Genomic DNA, 16,959 nt, shown 5'->3' on the forward strand with positions numbered 1-16,959 from the left:
CAGGTTCCGTTGTACACTTTTAACTTTTTACCTGAATAAAGCATTAACCTCAATGACGTTTTTTTTTCCAGCCTGATGAATTGCCTAATGACTTCTTCTACAACTTTTGGGGGAAAACATACACCTGCTTCCGAATCAATTCTATGTGCTATTCTGGCAATCATAACTTCTATCTTAAATCCTTTGTCCATTTCATTACTCGTCATTTTGATTATTAATACATTTGACTCACTTAGTCACTTATGTAATTCTTCTCCAGCTTGAATTGGCCATCGTCACTACCGTCGTCCTCTCGATCGCCCTGCTGTTCAACAGTTGCCACGTACAATGTTGGTTGCCACATGCCACTTGAAGATGACCGCTGATGTCCCATCTTGTTACAAACGAGGCACCTTTTCGAGTTGCTGGATCGCTGTTGTTTATCCGACCATCGTGACTGTTGGAGTAATTTCCTGTTCGTTGCCACTCGTGTTGTCTTTCACATCCGAGCACGCTTCTATACCTCATACTTCAACGCTCTCCAAGGTTAGGGTTTCGTTTTCTTTGCACGGTCGAAAGCCTTGTCAGTCACTCACACCGTCCACAAACTTGTTTACCAGGTTATGTTGCATCTTATTACAAAACTTGCAGTTTGGACCCTGCGCTTTGATCAGAGAGCGTATAGGGCATCGTTGTGCCAGGTTGGTCCTGGGACATTTCGAGTATGAGAGAGGGTGATTGCAGTTTCCTCAAAAGTGTCTGAGTAAAATGCAAGTACCTACTCTCAATGATTACCCGTAGCTGCGATAGTGAAGATGTACACCGGGCGTGTTTGCCATACATAAACCTTTTTATTTGATTTTGTGTGGGGATGGGTTTCGGGTGTGGACGGGAATGTGGGTGATAATATTAAGTTTACGTTAGAATACAGTTGAAACATTGAGAAATGTATCGCTTTAATTTGAGAAGTAGGCTTCAATTCGCAACCGATGAACCATTCTGATGGCCCACATTACCGTGGAGGCGCCGTGGGTTGGCAGGGTCCAATATGGGACAGCTTGATGTTTATAAAGTAGGGGTAAGAGGGGCATAGTGAACAGGTGGGACATAGTGAGCATCCCGTGCACCAGTTTGGACTTCCGTCCGTTCGAAACAAATTGGTTGGTAGTATGATCAATATCATAATGATATTGAACCTACTTCCAGTTGATTTATTTCATGCAGCTGGAGATCCAGAGCCGAACTGCGGGATGCTCACTATGCCCCACCTGTTCACTATGCCCCTCCTCCCCCTACTATCAGTTAAAACTGTATTTTTGAGCTTTATCTTTATATATTCTTTGGTGTTTCGTAGCAGATAATCATGTTGGTGTTCGCTGATTCAATAGCATTGAGCTGTCCATAGGTGGGCGTTGTTGAACGTGTGGTATTTGCACAACATTTTATGTGAGTACCCAAGTAACTATATAATCACAAAATAACTTTAAATGTAGGTTCAGAGTGACACAATGTCATTGATATACGATATGGTTAGTTGGGTATTCCGATAAAACTATTACTTTAAAAAAACTAATCCTGGTTGTTCTCTTTTTCGTTTGCATGTAACACTATTTGATATACCTGGACCTGGTCTACGATTCAAAGTTGGCTTCTGTGATGATAAATATCACATAAAAGGTAAAATAGGTAGCATCATCTTCATGGAAATGTAAGTATTATTGAATCATAACAATCGACTCGTATAAGTGATGATTCATTAACATATACATAAACACGGTCCAACAAGGCACCCGATTGAAGCTATTTGGACGAGAGTGGGAATGCCAACTCCCTGTTTCGTGGATAAAGGGCGGGCTCTTCTCCCCACTCATTGGGGCATCTTCCTGTTTGGGGGCTCGTCTTTTTGACCAAGTGTGCGATCATGTTGCTGGAAGGAGATTCTTTATTGTCCCGTAGATGCGTATAGGCAGAGGTTATTAAGCTTGATCAAGACAAACAGAGAAGAGAGCCCACTACTATCGGACCTTAGTCTCCGTACTACCAACCGGTGGAAACTAACGATTAAAAAATTGGCTGACTACAAGCTTGCAAATGCTCATTACAGCTAAAATGATATTTTCGGATTTATGAGCTATGAAATATTTTAATGATATGATATTTTTTAATTTAATGAGGAACGAAGTAGGCTGTGCCGGCGAACGGTCGTGTTTATTTTTGCTGTCAAGATTTTTTCTCGTGATTCCCCGTTCTGAAGTGCTTTTAATGAAGAACAATCCCCAGTTTAGTTTTCGTGAAGTGGATTTTAGTCTGAAATGTTAGTTTCTGCTAAATTGGAACGCCTTTGGATACGGTTGTTTGTTCTCTGTTTTGTGGTGCGTTCGCGTTCATAGTTTTCGGCTGCATTTGCCGGATTAGCGCTAGCGCTCTGCCTCCCGGACGTTTATAAGTGTGTGATTGGTAGTTTTCTCGCTTTCCGGGAAGTTTTAGAATAGAGAAAGAAAACGTGATTCAACATGTTTGCAAGCATCAGAAGAAATGTCGCAATCTGCGTTATTTGATTTTCTCCCGGACCAGAAATTAGTGGCATCGCGAGTGATAATTTTTAATTTCAGTTTATTTACGCGCTGCAAGCTGCGTGAAAGAGTTCGGCACAATCGGTGTTGATGTTGGCTCGCTGCTTGAAACTTTTTTTTGTGTGTTCGAAAGAAATTGATCGAAAGTGTACCAAAAGTGCTTCTGAACGTGTTTCGCAGTTGGGAGTGGTGAAGTTCGTAAATTCACGGTTTATGTTCAGTGAAAATTCCGTATCACAAAATTGCTCAACGAGTTCCCTTTTTTTTGCCGTTTGACGACGACGGGCATGCGAGAGAAAAATAAGCATCGGGAATGTACTCCCGGATGTATTGATTTGGTGAGTTCGTTCCAGTTGAAGATTGTTCTTATACATATCTCGATTGCATTTTCGAGGGGACGTCCGGAGAGCCTTGAGATTTAGGCGTTGTTGCTTTTGCGGGCAGACGAGTTGGTCGCCGGTAAGGTCCAGTAAGTGCTGCCAGCAGATGAATCAAGAGGTATTCGAAACAAAATTGGTAAGAAATGTCCATTCAAATCGTTTTATTACAGTTAAACAAATTTCAAAACTATATACGTGCCAGATTTGGAAATAATATTTTTTTAATCTGGAAGTGTGTTTATGATACCATTATCCATTTGATAAAGGTAGAGTGAACATGCGGGGCTTATTGTAAGTAAAAGTGACCTCGGAGTGGTCGTGAATTACCAGGCATTCTGAAATGGGTCACTGGAGCTGCAATAGAGCTAACACCTTCTAACTCCCGGACTAAACCTGCTTTAATTGAAGGGTAATAAAAAGCAGTTTTCTTCCATAATAACACTGCCGGACAGTGGGGGTTAGATTGTACACACACACACACACACATGAAATATTTTAATGATAATTCTTATTTACAAGATGCAAGTAGAGCAGGTAAAGCATAGAGGTAACTCTAAGACTAGAAGGTCCCGAAGAAACGTGCTCAAATTTTTGGCTCAGCTCTGGTACTCTCTTCGGTCCAAAGCTAATCGATTCACCCCTCGAAACATAGGAAAATCAACTAACCCCTCACTTTATTCTGTCAAACTTTCATAGCGAATCAAAACAAACATTGTGTAGTACTAGAATGAGGTACGTTAATCGTTTGCTTGGGACCAATAGGTTAGTCAAGTAGTGAGCCAATTTAAAATCGTTAGTTTCGTATTGATTGTTGGGTATAGTGTGTGTATGACACCAAGGTTGCAAAGACTCATTTCAGCTAAAATAATGATTTTCGGAATAATAAAACCAAAAGATGGTATGATGGCATGTTTTACTTGTAACTTACAAGAAGAGGTTACAAAGTATGCGTTTGGAACATAAAACCTGTAAATTTTGCTTTCTATGAGGCACAATCAGCGATTTGCTGATCGCTGAGTGAGTGAGTGAGTGAGTGAGTGAGTTTGTGAAAAATCGCTGATTGTGACTCTCATGAAGTGAAATAAACAGGTTTAATATGTCAAACACATTCTTTGCAACCTCTTCTTGTATTCTACCAATTCAAAATTTGATCATGGCATCTAATTATTTCATAATTTAGAAAAACATTGTTTTAGCTGAAATGAGTCTTTGCAACCTTGTATGACACATAAAACCTGTCAATTTTGCTTTCAGAGGGTCACAATAGCGATTAGCTGTAACGATGAGCAACGTGATGAGCGAGCAATCAGCGATCATACCATCGCTAGCTGTAACCTTCTGAAAGCAATATTGACAAATTGTTTATGTCATACACAAGCTTTGCCACCTATTCTTGCTACTTAAAAATAAAAATTGCCATTATAGTATCTCATAGTTTAATAATTACGAAAAATAGCATTTTAGCTGTAATGAGCAATTGCAAGCCTGCTTGACTAGCCTATTTATTGGTCCCAAGCAAATTAACTTTACCCATTCTTACTTTAACTTACGATTACCCTTACTTACCCCATTCTAGTCAAAATTCTAGTACTGCACTATGTTTGTTTTGATTCGCTTGAAAGTTTGACAGATAAAATGAGGGGTTCGTGGATTTTCCTATGTTTCGAGGGGTGCATCGATTATCTTGGGAACGAAAAGAGTACCAGAACTGAGCCAAAAAGTTGTGCACGTTTCTTCGGGACCTTCTGGTCTTAAAGTTACCTCAATGGTACCATAGAGGTAACTCTAAGACAAGTAGGTCCCGAAGAAACGTGCTCAACTTTTTGGCTCACCTCTGGTACTATCTTCGGTCCCAAGCTTGTCGAATCACCCCTCGAAACATAGGAAAAACCAATAACCCCTCATTTTATCTGTCAAACTTTCATAGCGAATCAAAACAAACATTGCGTAGTACTAGAATTTCGACTAGAATAGGGTACGTTAATCGTTTGCTTGGGACCAATAGGCTACTAAAGTGGTGAGCCAATTTAAAATCGTTAGTTTCGTATTGATTGTTGATGGTACTACAATGGGTGGTAAACCACTATCACCATCACAAAACTTGCAGTTGGGAGCCAGATTCTTGATTCTAACAATCTATTCGTCATGGTTTCTGGTCCATTCTCTCCACGTTGAGCACGAAGGAACACCCTTCTTTACCGGAAATCGTATTATTTCCTTCGGTTGATATGCCGTACACAAATCCCTCAGCAGCTTGTACGTCTTTGCACCCAGGGGATTAATAAGAACCACTTTCCTTATATCGTGTTCAATCTGGTTGGACACAAAAAACTTATCCAATTTTTCTTATAATGAGAGAGAGAAGGATTAGTGATTTCCATTTAATTCCACTACCTTATTTGCTTATACTTGACAATGTCAAGGATAAGCAAATAAGGTAGTGGAATTAAATGGAAATTACTAATCCTTCTCTCTCTCTCTCTCATTATACAAGTATTCCAATAAGACGCCCACATTCATCAGGATTCAATTTTTCTTTGTAAAGTTCCATTTTAAGACCAGCTAAAACTGCCTACATTCTGCCGCTTTAACTATTAACTATTTGAAATTACATTTCATTTTAGCCTAGGTGCTCAAGTTACTACAGTAACTTATCTGTACCTTATTATCCCTGCCAATCACATGTGTGCTCCTGTCCTAGCTCCTAACTGATTAAAAATGCATCTAACGGAGTTTCATTTCCCCAAAACGGGCCATTTACCGGAATGTCTAAAATCATAGTCATTCAGAACGGAAATATTGAATTCTATTTTAAAAATTTTGCTAATGGGAATATTGCCTTCTTTATTCGAATATCAAATGAAACATAAACAAACGATCAAAATATCAATATTAAACCAACGTAATGAACACATAAAGAAGGAAATGCTCCCATTTTATTAAAAATTTAAAGCTTTCTTTTCTAAAATATCCGAAAACCAACTATTGCGGAAAAAGGTTATGCTGATAAATGTGGCCCATTCTAATATTAATAACGGCTAATTTGGAGGTAGCTAACTAACAAGATAAAAGGAGCACATATGTGATAAGCCCCGTTAAATTTACTGAAAAGTCACCTCTATTTCTTATTTCGATCAAAACCGATTATTACAACCCGTTTCGATCGAAATCCTAAAAAGGGGTAACTTTTCAGTACCTTTAAACTCCCACCACATTCCCTGCCAATCACATATGTGTTCCTGCCCTAGCTCCTAACTGATTACAAATGCATCTAACGGAGTTTCATTTCCTCAAAACGGGCCATTTACCGGAATGTCTAAAATCATAGTCATTCAAAACGGAAATATTGCATTCTATTTTAAAAAATTTTGCTAATGGGAATATTGCCTTCTTTATTCGAATATCAAATGAAACATAAACAAACGATCAAAATATCAATATTAAAACAACGTAATGAACACATAAAGAAGGAAATGCTCCCATTTTATTAAAAATTTAAAACTTTCTTTTCTAAAATATTCGAAAACCAACTATTCCGGAAAATGTTATGCTGATAAATGTGGCCCATTCTAATATTAATAACGGCTAATTTGGAGGTAGCTAACTAACAAGATAAAAGGAGCACATATGTGATAAGCCCCGTTAAATTTACTGAAAAGTCACCTCTATTTCTTATTTCGATCAAAACCGATTATTACAACCCGTTTCGATCGAAATCCTAAAAAGGGGTAACTTTTCAGTACCTTTAAACTCCCACCACATTCCCTGCCAATCACATATGTGTTCCTGCCCTAGCTCCTAACTGATTACAAATGCATCTAACGGAGTTTCATTTCCTCAAAACGGGCCATTTACCGGAATGTCTAAAATCATAGTCATTCAAAACGGAAATATTGCATTCTATTTTAAAAAATTTTGCTAATGGGAATATTGCCTTCTTTATTCGAATATCAAATGAAACATAAACAAACGATCAAAATATCAATATTAAAACAACGTAATGAACACATAAAGAAGGAAATGCTCCCATTTTATTAAAAATTTAAAACTTTCTTTTCTAAAATATTCGAAAACCAACTATTCCGGAAAATGTTATGCTGATAAATGTGGCCCATTCTAATATTAATAACGGCTAATTTGGAGGTAGCTAACTAACAAGATAAAAGGAGCACATATGTGATAAGCCCCGTTAAATTTACTGAAAAGTCACCTCTATTTCTTATTTCGATCAAAACCGATTATTACAACCCGTTTCGATCGAAATCCTAAAAAGGGGTAACTTTTCAGTACCTTTAAACTCCCACCACATTCCCTGCCAATCACATATGTGTTCCTGCCCTAGCTACCTATTTTTTTCTGGCTACCTATCTGACTAGAACCTGTAAACTCTATCTTTTATAACTAAATCCTATATCTCAACACCTAACACTTGTATTCCGAAATGCAACGATCGAGCTCACAGTAGTGGTCCTTCGAACTTCATAATCAAATAAGATCTTCGATGAAAGCATTCTGCCACATCGATTGGTTTGCTTGGACGACACTCCCAACAGTATGGTATGGGCCATCCAAGCACGGTCCCTAAACAAATTTTATTCACCAAAAGGTCCCTATTCGGTGTTAATGGGTTCCGAGGAATCGTCGGAGCAAAGATGGTAGCTCTAAGTATTAGCTTGTACCCGGCTACAACACCTATACTCTTCAGAAGACCTCGGAGAAGCTAAATAATTTCGATGAAATTCGTTGGACCACACACCAGTGAGCTCGATCTAATCACAAAAAAATCTACGCCAAACTGCTAGAACAAATTTAGAATTTCCATCAATCCGAGGAACACAGCCGAAGCCAAAAACGTCGAAATAATAGATTTCCAGCCAAACAATTTATTTACCCAATTGGGGTTTGGGTCACTGGAATTTTGGAGAAGCATCACAGTAGGCTGCTTCGAAAACGTCAAATTTGGTTCCTCGGTTTGAACACTACAATGTTGACGATGGGTACAGCTTTCCCAAAATCCAGCGTATACATAATTTGTCTGCGAACGCTGCAATTTGGGAGTTGCAGTTTGCGTACAAGAGTCAGCAGTTATCGCTGCATACGTCGAACGTTCCAAAATTTCATGGAATGTTTTGGCGTATGTTTCAAAAACTGCTGACGTTGTCTTGCAACGCTGTACCTCGGCAATTCCAGTTGTCAAAACCGAATCTAATTCGGCTTTGGTACACCTAAATCCCTTACAAAAAATTTGCGGTTCTTCATCAAAATCTACCCTATCATCTAATTCATTATTAACCTTAATATCTACTTCTTCATATTCATCATCTAAATTTACCTTATTATTATCATCCGTGGGTGAGGCATACTGGATAGTTTCAAGGCTGTGTTTTGGCACCGGTTTAACATGCTTCCAAAATCCCTCGCCACCCATCTGTTCGCTTGCCGTTGTAACAAAAGGCCGCCGAATGTAGTCACCAACCGGTGACCTTACATGGTCATACTCGCCGGTCGCCGGTTGAGTCTTGGCCCGTTCATGACGGTCCGGCCCTGACAGCAGCTTGGGCTTTGAAGAAGCCGTCTTAATGCAATGAGCTGGATTACCGAGGTGAAGCAATCACTCACACAACCACTGTACGATACACGCAAGTACACGCAAGTAGTGACGTCACTACTTGCGTTTACGTTGATTTTTTGGTTTACTAATACAACCCTATTTCACGATCTGCGCCACCTCTCTCTGTACCTCATTGGTCTTAATGCGCCGATACATAGTCGCAAGCTGGCCGTCAGGGTCGGACCGCATGAAACCTGGCAAAATAATCGGCTTAGCATTCTTGCCGGACCGGGTCTGACCGGCATCACGACCATTTGTCACCTTTCTCGCAAACATTCTGGATTTTCTTCTATTTAGATGGTGGGATGGGGAGCGATTGCAGAAACGTCCGTCTTGAAACTTTCTCAGAAGCCTCTTAACGGTTGTTTTTTTTTTTTTTTTTAGTTTAAATGATCTTTATTTTAGTTTAACTTGGACGATTACCATATAAATTTTTACTAAGTGATTTAATTGCTTTCTTCATCTTTAGGTATGGGCAAAATTTAAAATTTGTTTTACAGGATTAGTCCTAGACTTAGTACACGGTCGACCACCTTGGTGGGATTGGTTTGTTTTGTTTTTAGAATTTGAAGAGAAACTACTTAATACTACTATTTACAGCTTAAAACTAACCTACTCTACTATATACACTTAACCTACTATGTACAAATTGCTTATTAAAGCATGTTCAGAAAGATTGCATTTTTGAATAAATTTAGTTGTCATATCATCAATTTTGGAATCTACTTTGGGAATTTCTGCCTCTTGATGGAGGTCTGCTATTCTTGTGTCGAATGGACGATCTAGGATCATCCTCAACACTCTATTCTGTGCAACCTGGATTTTGTTCCTGTGGGTCTGAGCGCACGATTCCCACACCGGGGCGGCATAGAAGATCGCGGGGGCTATGATCTGTTTGTAAACAGCCAGTTTGTTTTGCCTTGAGAGGCGGGATCTGCGGCAAATGAGCGGATACAAACACCTAACCAAGGCGGAGCACTTAACTAGGGTTTTCTCTATGTGCGAGCGGAACAGGAGCTTCTCATCGAACAACATCCCGAGATAAGTAACATCAGTGGACCACTCGACCCTTGTACCATCCATTATTACGGTACAGGAGGGAGACGGTTTAAGTTTTGGTGATTGTCTGTGAAGGAACATGATCGCTTGGGTTTTCGAGGCGTTGATTTTGATTTTCCACTAGGTGGCATAATCAGTAAAGGTGTCAAGGCATCGTTGCAGCTTGTTCGTAATTTCACGAGGCATCCTACCCTTGACGGCTATCGCGGTGTCATCTGCGAACAGAAAGAACACGCAACCGTCTCCTAGAGGAGGGATGTCCGACGTGTAGATGCTGTAAAGCAGTGGTCCCAGCAGACTCCCTTGCGGAACACCTGCTGGGATCGGAAATTGTCCCGAAAGGGAACTATTCAACGACACCCTGAACGACCTTTGCTGGAGATAGTTACGGGTGATTTTCACAAGGTATGGTGGAAAGTTGGAGTTACAAAGCTTGTATATAAGTCCGTCGTGCCAGACATTGTCAAACGCCTTTTCGACGTCTAACAAGGCCATGGCTGTGGACTTGGATACAGCTTTGTTACTTCGGATGTTATTCATCACCCGCACTAGCTGATGATTGGTGGAATGCCCCTTGCGGAACCCGAACTGTTCCGGAAGAAGAATGTCATGTTCCTCCACAAACTTGTTTAGTCGGCTGAGGATCAATTTTTCGAACAGCTTGCTCAGCGCTGAGAGCAGGCTAATCGGTCTGTAGCTTGACGGTAGTGAAGGGTCTTTCCCAGGTTTGCGGATCGGGATGATTTTTGCCACCTTCCAGATGCTTGGAAAGTAGTGCAGCTCCAAGCATCTGTTGAGGATGGCAGCCAGCAGCGAGTGGACCCTCGGGCTGATATTTTTCAACGCTAGGTTGAATATTCCGTCAAACCCGGGAGCCTTCATGTTTTTACTATATTTCAGCGCTGAGCAAATTTGTTCCTCTGTAATCCGTTCTTCTGGAGGGACGGCACAAGGGGAGGTATCTAACGTCTGGACGCACTGCACAACCTGGTTCTCGAGTGGACTTGGGATTGTAGAGCCAAGCAAATGCGATTGGGCAATGTGCTCCCCAATTGCATTGGCCTTCTCTTCGTTGGTGATAAGCCGTTCGTCATTGACTCTAAGTGGTGGAATGGGCTTGGGGTGAGACTTCAGCACCTTGGCAACCTTCCAGAATGGTCTGGAACGGTCGTCCAGGTTCTGAACGAGCCGCCCGAAACTCTCGTTCCGGATTGAGACCATTCTGGAAGCGATCTGCCGATTCAGATCGACCATTTCGTATTTACGCTGCAGATCCCCAGTCCGCTGAAACTGGCGTCTACGAACATTTCTGAGCCGAATCAAGAGTTTGGTGTGGGAATCAATTGCTTGAAACTTACCCCTCACAGGAACTCGTCGAACGCACTCTTCGTCAGCCACGGATATGGCTTGATGGAGACCCTCCAGAGCCCGGTCGATGTCCTCCACTGTGTCGAGTGGTGGGTTGTCGTCGATGTGGCGGTCGACCACGCGTCGAAACTGGACCCAGTTGACTCGATGGTAGTCCTTCCGCTGGCACGGTGCAGGGGCCACGTTGTAGCCCAGCTCGGTCAGCACCGGTTGGTGGTCCGAACTCAGGTCGTTGACGGCAACCGGCTTGGCTAATCTGGTGTTTGCCAAGAACAGGTCCAGCGTCGATGGGTTGCCCGCCGGTGATGTGAAGGTTGGTTCGTCCGGAAACCAGACGGAATAGAGACCATGCTGGGAATGGTCGAATAGCAGGCGGCCGTTTTGGTTCTGCTGGTAGTTCCGCCAGGCCTCGTGCCGGGCGTTCAGGTCCCCTCCGATTACGAAGCGGGCATTGGTGCGGGTTATGATGGCAAGGTCGTTCTTGAACTGCTGTGCTGTACCATTGCTAACGGTACATTGCCGGGGGCAGTAGACAACGATGAACCGGACGTTTCCGGTCGATGTTTCCACCTCAACGCCGACGGCCTCGATGATGGAAGTGCGGTAGTGGGGTAGGGTGCAGTACTTGATGCCTTTCTTGATGATGACCGCGACACCGCCCCCCCTGGAGCTGGTGCGATCAAGCCGGACAATGCTGTGGTCGGGCAGCCAGAAGCTGTCACCGGTCTTGAGGTGGGTCTCGGTGAGAAGGCCCACGTCGATGTCGTGCTTGCGGAGGAAGTCTGCAAGCTCAATGTTTTTCGCCCCTACGGAGCGAGCGTTCCAGTTGGCGATCTTTATGGGTTCACGGTCCATAATTAGCGACGAAGGAGATGATAGCTTGGAGCTGTTGTGTTCTTGTTGCGCAGGTGCGCTTGATGATGATGGCCTGGGCCAACAGTGTGACGATCTCATCCGTTGACAGCGGAGAATCGTCTGTAGCTTCACCGGTTGTACCGGCCAATCCCGGAGCAGGGGGATCCGTCGATGGGCCGGAGGCTTGACTGGGTACTGCAGCGGCAGCCGACTGGGCAGCAGCCAACTGTTGGTTGAGCGGGAGCGGCGCCAACACTGGAATTGGCCGTGGTTGGACCGGTGATAACGGAGGAAAGTTCTGCGCGTTGTTTTCCGGGACCTTCTTGCGACCGGGCTGGTTGTTGGACGAGGCCTTCTTCCGGATCTCGGCGTATTCGGCCCGCTTCGGACAGGCCTTACTCGTGGCCTTGTGGGCAGCACCGCAGTTGGCGCATGTGGGAGCGGCTTCCTCGATGCTGTCGCAGTCGTCGATCTTGTGGTTTTTGCCGCATTTGATGCAGCGGCTGGCCATGCGGCAGTTCCTGGTGCCGTGCCCGAACAATAGGCAGTTCGAGCACTGAGTGACGCCACGGTGGGTTGGCTTATACCGCTCCCACTTCACTACGATGTGGAACAGTGTGCGTGTCGTATGGAGATCCTTCACGGTTGTGGAGTTCTTCTGCAGATGGACCAAGTAGAGCTGGTCACGATACTTGATGGGCTTGCTGCGGGTCATCTTGTGGATTTCGACCGGCTTGAGGCCGTTCGCCTTAATCTCGTCCATTAAGGTGGTGGTGTCCATGTCGTGGAGCCCGCGCAGCACCACTTTCAGCGGCTTGGTGGCCTCGACGTCGTGGGAGAAGTACTCCAGCTTCATCCTGTCCAAGAGGGCCTGGACTGCGTTGTAGTGATTTTCGGCCGAGACCATCAGTTTGTAGCCTTCCGTGCACCGTTGAATGGTGCAGCGAAGGCCCTGCTTAATGTAGAAATCCAGCTGCTCCCATAGCCCGGGAGGGAAGCCCTTCACATAGAAGGGTGGCAACTTAACTTTTTTAGGCACCGTCTCAGGGTCCGACTGCGGCTGGGCTCCGTTCTGCAGGGCGGAGAACGGATTGTTGCTCAGCAGCTTTTTTGCTGCCGATGCGGTGGCGCTGATGTCTTCAGGTCTGGGTCGTTTAGTTCCGGGAGGCCCCGGCTGCGGGTCCGCAACGCCTGTCGGGACGGGCAATGGGGTTTTCTTCTGCTTCTTCTGAGCTGGCTCGGTGGTCGCGCCGTCTCCTGGGAGGGTCTGTTTTCCCGGTAAGCCGGCACTCGCGTTACCGCGCGATTTCTTACCCATGGCTGGGTCAGCGAGAGCGTCACTATACAACGCGGAGCTAATTCGACTTGCGAACGAACGAACGAAACTAGAGAGAATTCAAATCGACTGAACTGCTCAACAGTCTGGCAGCGAATGATGATGATGATGATTGTTAACGGTTGTTAGGAGCAGCGTTACTTATATAGGCTTTTGGAGGGTGAAAATTATGTTAACATGGTGTTGCTATGGTAGCGACTGGATGTCGATGCGCGTGGGGGGGCAAATCGTGAAAATCGGTTGTTTTGATCAAAGTAGGCATGCATGATTTTTCTTCACTGAAACGTCATTTTTTTTTTTTTTTTCTCAATAGACAACATCAACAGGAATTCAGCTGAAAAACAACGTCCGAGTTTAAGACAAGAGATAACTTCGCCAGAAAGCCAACGAAGCGCTGGAGATCATCCTCAGCGGCTGGAAATCGATAATCTAAGCGTGGGAGGTCCCGGCGGATCGTCCTCTTCGGTGTCAACTTGCAGCAGTGCGGTGGATCAGCAAGCCGGTAGCAAATCTGGCAACTCGCAGAGACAGACTTCGAAAACGAGCGGCCCGGTGCTGATCCTTGAAGACTGCCAACTGGATGCTCCACTGTTTTACTCTTCCGGAAAGCGTGGCTTCAGCAGTCCTCGGCAAGGTTACCCCTCGAGCGAGCCACTGAATGCATTTAGGAATGTCGGCAGGTATGGTAGCTCTGTTGTAGATTGCGGTATTGAGAGGGTCATTGATTTGCTTTGGAAACTATCGTGTTCACAGGTTAATCGGGCTGTGCTTGCTGCAAAATGAACGGTTCCCGTTGTTCCTGCAACGGCACGAGCTCAAGTACATCCTCGGCCGGCAGATTCGCTTCCACGGTTTGGTCTTTTCCGATCCGGTCGTGTACGATTCGCTGTGACAGCTGGTCAAGGATTCGCACACCAAGAGTGTCTGGAGCTGAACTTTGGGTGAGTATTTGGAGGAAAACAATCATCGAATTTGGTGGCTACTTATCAATTTCGCGTTTTATGTTTTATGTTTTCTGTTCAATAGTTTTGATCTTATCCCCGAGGAAGATTCGGACTCGGTCGAGATTGTGCCCGGTGGTCCTGACATCCAGGTGAACGAAGCCAACGTGTTCGATTACGTGCGGAAATATGCCGAGTATCGTATGATCAAGACGCTGGATGTAAGCTTTGGATGTAAGTACCGATTTACCGGGCACAGCACTAGATCAACAGACGGCGCAAGACATGAGACTGCTGTTGAATGGCGTCGGAGACATCCACGTTGGTACACTGATCTCAATAGCGAATGGAACGAAAGCAGCGACAAGTTGCTGAAATTTAAACGATGGTTCTGGAGTGTGGTGGAAAAAATTAGCGACAGAATTTGGTAGGTTTCAATTTGTTTGATTCGAGACATCTACTGCAGAGATTTCCGGCTTGCAAAATCTCTAGTTCTAATCAAAAATCGTTCATTACAGGTCTTCTTCTGGACAGGATCGCCAGCCCTGCCAGCCTCCGAGGAAGGTTTCCAACCGATGCCATCGGTTACAATACGACCAGCGTACGATGCCTATCTCCCGGTTGTAAACCCCTCTCTACTCGAGCAAGGCCGTTCTCCGACACAAGCTGCTATTGGCGATTAAAACAAATAACTTTGGATTCGTTTAGATTATGATGATCACCCTATACACATCTACACAAGAGAAAGTCACATTACAAGGTACAATTTCACGCTTTATTTATTTATTCGTTTTATTCTAACGCACGTTTTTATGTTACAGGAAATCAATCGAGGGATAAAGAAGTTATTTAAAAAAAAGGTAGATTCTACTTGTGCTTCAGCACCTTTGACGACAAACCCCGGAGGCAGGCGCATAAACAGTTCCTCCTCAAGATCACCGTTCAGACACGCGTCAGAAGTTCTTCCAGCATAGCCTTCTTGTCGCCATCAGGGCCAGAAAGCGCTTCCTTCAGAGTTTTAGGCTCCCCCTGAATCCCAATTTCCACTCGATATACTTGAGTAGGCAGCTGACCCTTCGTAACGCATCTTCGAAGACATCCTCACCCGGATCCATAATGGCCTCATCGTATACCTCGGACAAAGGTGGTTTATTCGTCGATAGACTAACTCGGAATGAAACTTTATTTCTGCTTGGTGTGGTGGTATACAGCAATCAGTGTATATGTGTGTGTATGTGAAAGGAAGAGTGTGAAGAGAATATATATTGCACTGATATAAAAACGATCCTGTCTTTGTTGTGATTGAAATGACAAGGGTCTAACCAACAATCAATACGAAACTAACGATTTTAAATTGGCTCGCTACTTGACTAGCCTATTGGTCCCAAGCAAATCGATTACGTACCCCATTCTAGTCAAAATTCGTGTACTACACAATGTTTGTTTTGATTCGCTATGAAAGTTTGACAGGTAAAATGAGGGGTTAGTGGATTTTCCTATGTTTCGTGGGGTGAATCGATTAGCTTGGGACCGAAGATAGTACCAGAGCTGAGCTAAAAAGGTGAGCACGTTTTTTCCAAGGGAGGGGAGGTGGCTGTCAATTACGAACAATCGTCGCCTACCTCGCATAACTGGTGCCAAACGTAAACAACCCATAAGAAACATACAGGGTTTGTTTACGTTTGGAACCAGTTTCCTACAAGAATGATCAGTAGGCTGATTTGACAGCACGTCCCCCCCCCAGGTTTTTTCGGGACCTACTAGTCTTAGAGTTACCTCTATGGTCTAACACTCCTCCTCAACGAAGACGGTATCGGTAATGGACCTGATGCCGATCGCGTTCCTGTGTCTCTCTAACTTGATCCGCTCCAAGGGCTTGGTCATCATGTCCGCTTCCATTTCGGGGGCCTTATTACGGGTACCACTATACGGTGATAAGGAAGTGATACTCATAATAAGAGCCGTACAAATCAAATGGGAATCACTTCACCGTGACGACAAGTGACAAGTTTTCACCGTGAAGTGACATCCGTAATAAGCCCCCGGATGTTGGAATGTACTTCACGATGACTTCACGTTGCTGCAGATCCTTAGCGAATGCGTGTTTAGTATCGATATGTTTCGATCGCTTCCCAATTCCCATCCCCATGGACATGGAGGATGACGGTACTGAAGCAAAGGGTTATGTTTAGTCTCTTTATATTTGCAACTATGATAATTTCCCATAGTAAAACATATCACCTTCATAATGCTTAAGTATGCTTCAAACGATTAATTTTTGGTTGTTAATAGAACTTCCATGATGAAATCGGCTGCTTCATGCAGACTGAGCAATTCTTCTTCTTCTTCTTCTTCTTCTTCATCATCATCATCATCATCTTCTTCTTCATCTTCTTCTTCTTCATCTTCTGTGAGCTGTGTGAGTTTGACAGCTCAAAAGGGAGGGCTGAGTGACGAAGACTATATTACCCTATATGCATCTTTTTATGTCGCATGGACAGCTTTTGGGCAGTCGACTGCTTTACGTTTTGTGCATTTCACATTTATGAATATCAAATTTATAAATCTAATTTACATGCTTTTAAGAACTTCACTACCTCTTCGAATGTATCAATGTCCTTTGATTGGAACAGTTCAAGCAAAGTTTTAAATTTACACTCGAATGGATATTTTGATCTGATGTGTCCAAATCTACAACATAACAATATAACATGCTCTGCCGTTTCGGGTTCTTAGCAAATTTCGCAATCCGGGTCATCAACGAGTTTTATTTTGGCGAGCCAATACTTTGAATAGTCATGGCCTGACAGCAACCTATTCAACAGTCTCACTTCAGTATTACTCAAACTTCTATCAT

General features: G+C 43.7%; 1 protein-coding gene across 1 annotated transcript in view; it reads left to right on the forward strand.

Annotated features, from left to right (window-relative positions):
* Window positions 1–14,826, forward strand: part of hyd (E3 ubiquitin-protein ligase hyd) — a 61,114-nt gene extending 46,288 nt beyond the window's left edge. The window contains exon 17 of the mRNA XM_065221070.1: window positions 14,751–14,826. Coding sequence (XP_065077142.1) covers window positions 14,751–14,810 — 60 coding nt within the window. The 3' untranslated portion in view covers window positions 14,811–14,826. The remainder of the gene's footprint in view (window positions 1–14,750) is intronic.
* Window positions 14,827–16,959: the final 2,133 nt, after the last annotated feature.

The sequence above is a fragment of the Ochlerotatus camptorhynchus genome, unplaced genomic scaffold (assembly GCF_037179485.1).
Source record: "Ochlerotatus camptorhynchus isolate MF236.1 unplaced genomic scaffold, CSIRO-AGI_Acam_v1.1 ptg000138l, whole genome shotgun sequence".
NCBI classification, from domain to species: domain Eukaryota; kingdom Metazoa; phylum Arthropoda; class Insecta; order Diptera; family Culicidae; genus Ochlerotatus; species Ochlerotatus camptorhynchus.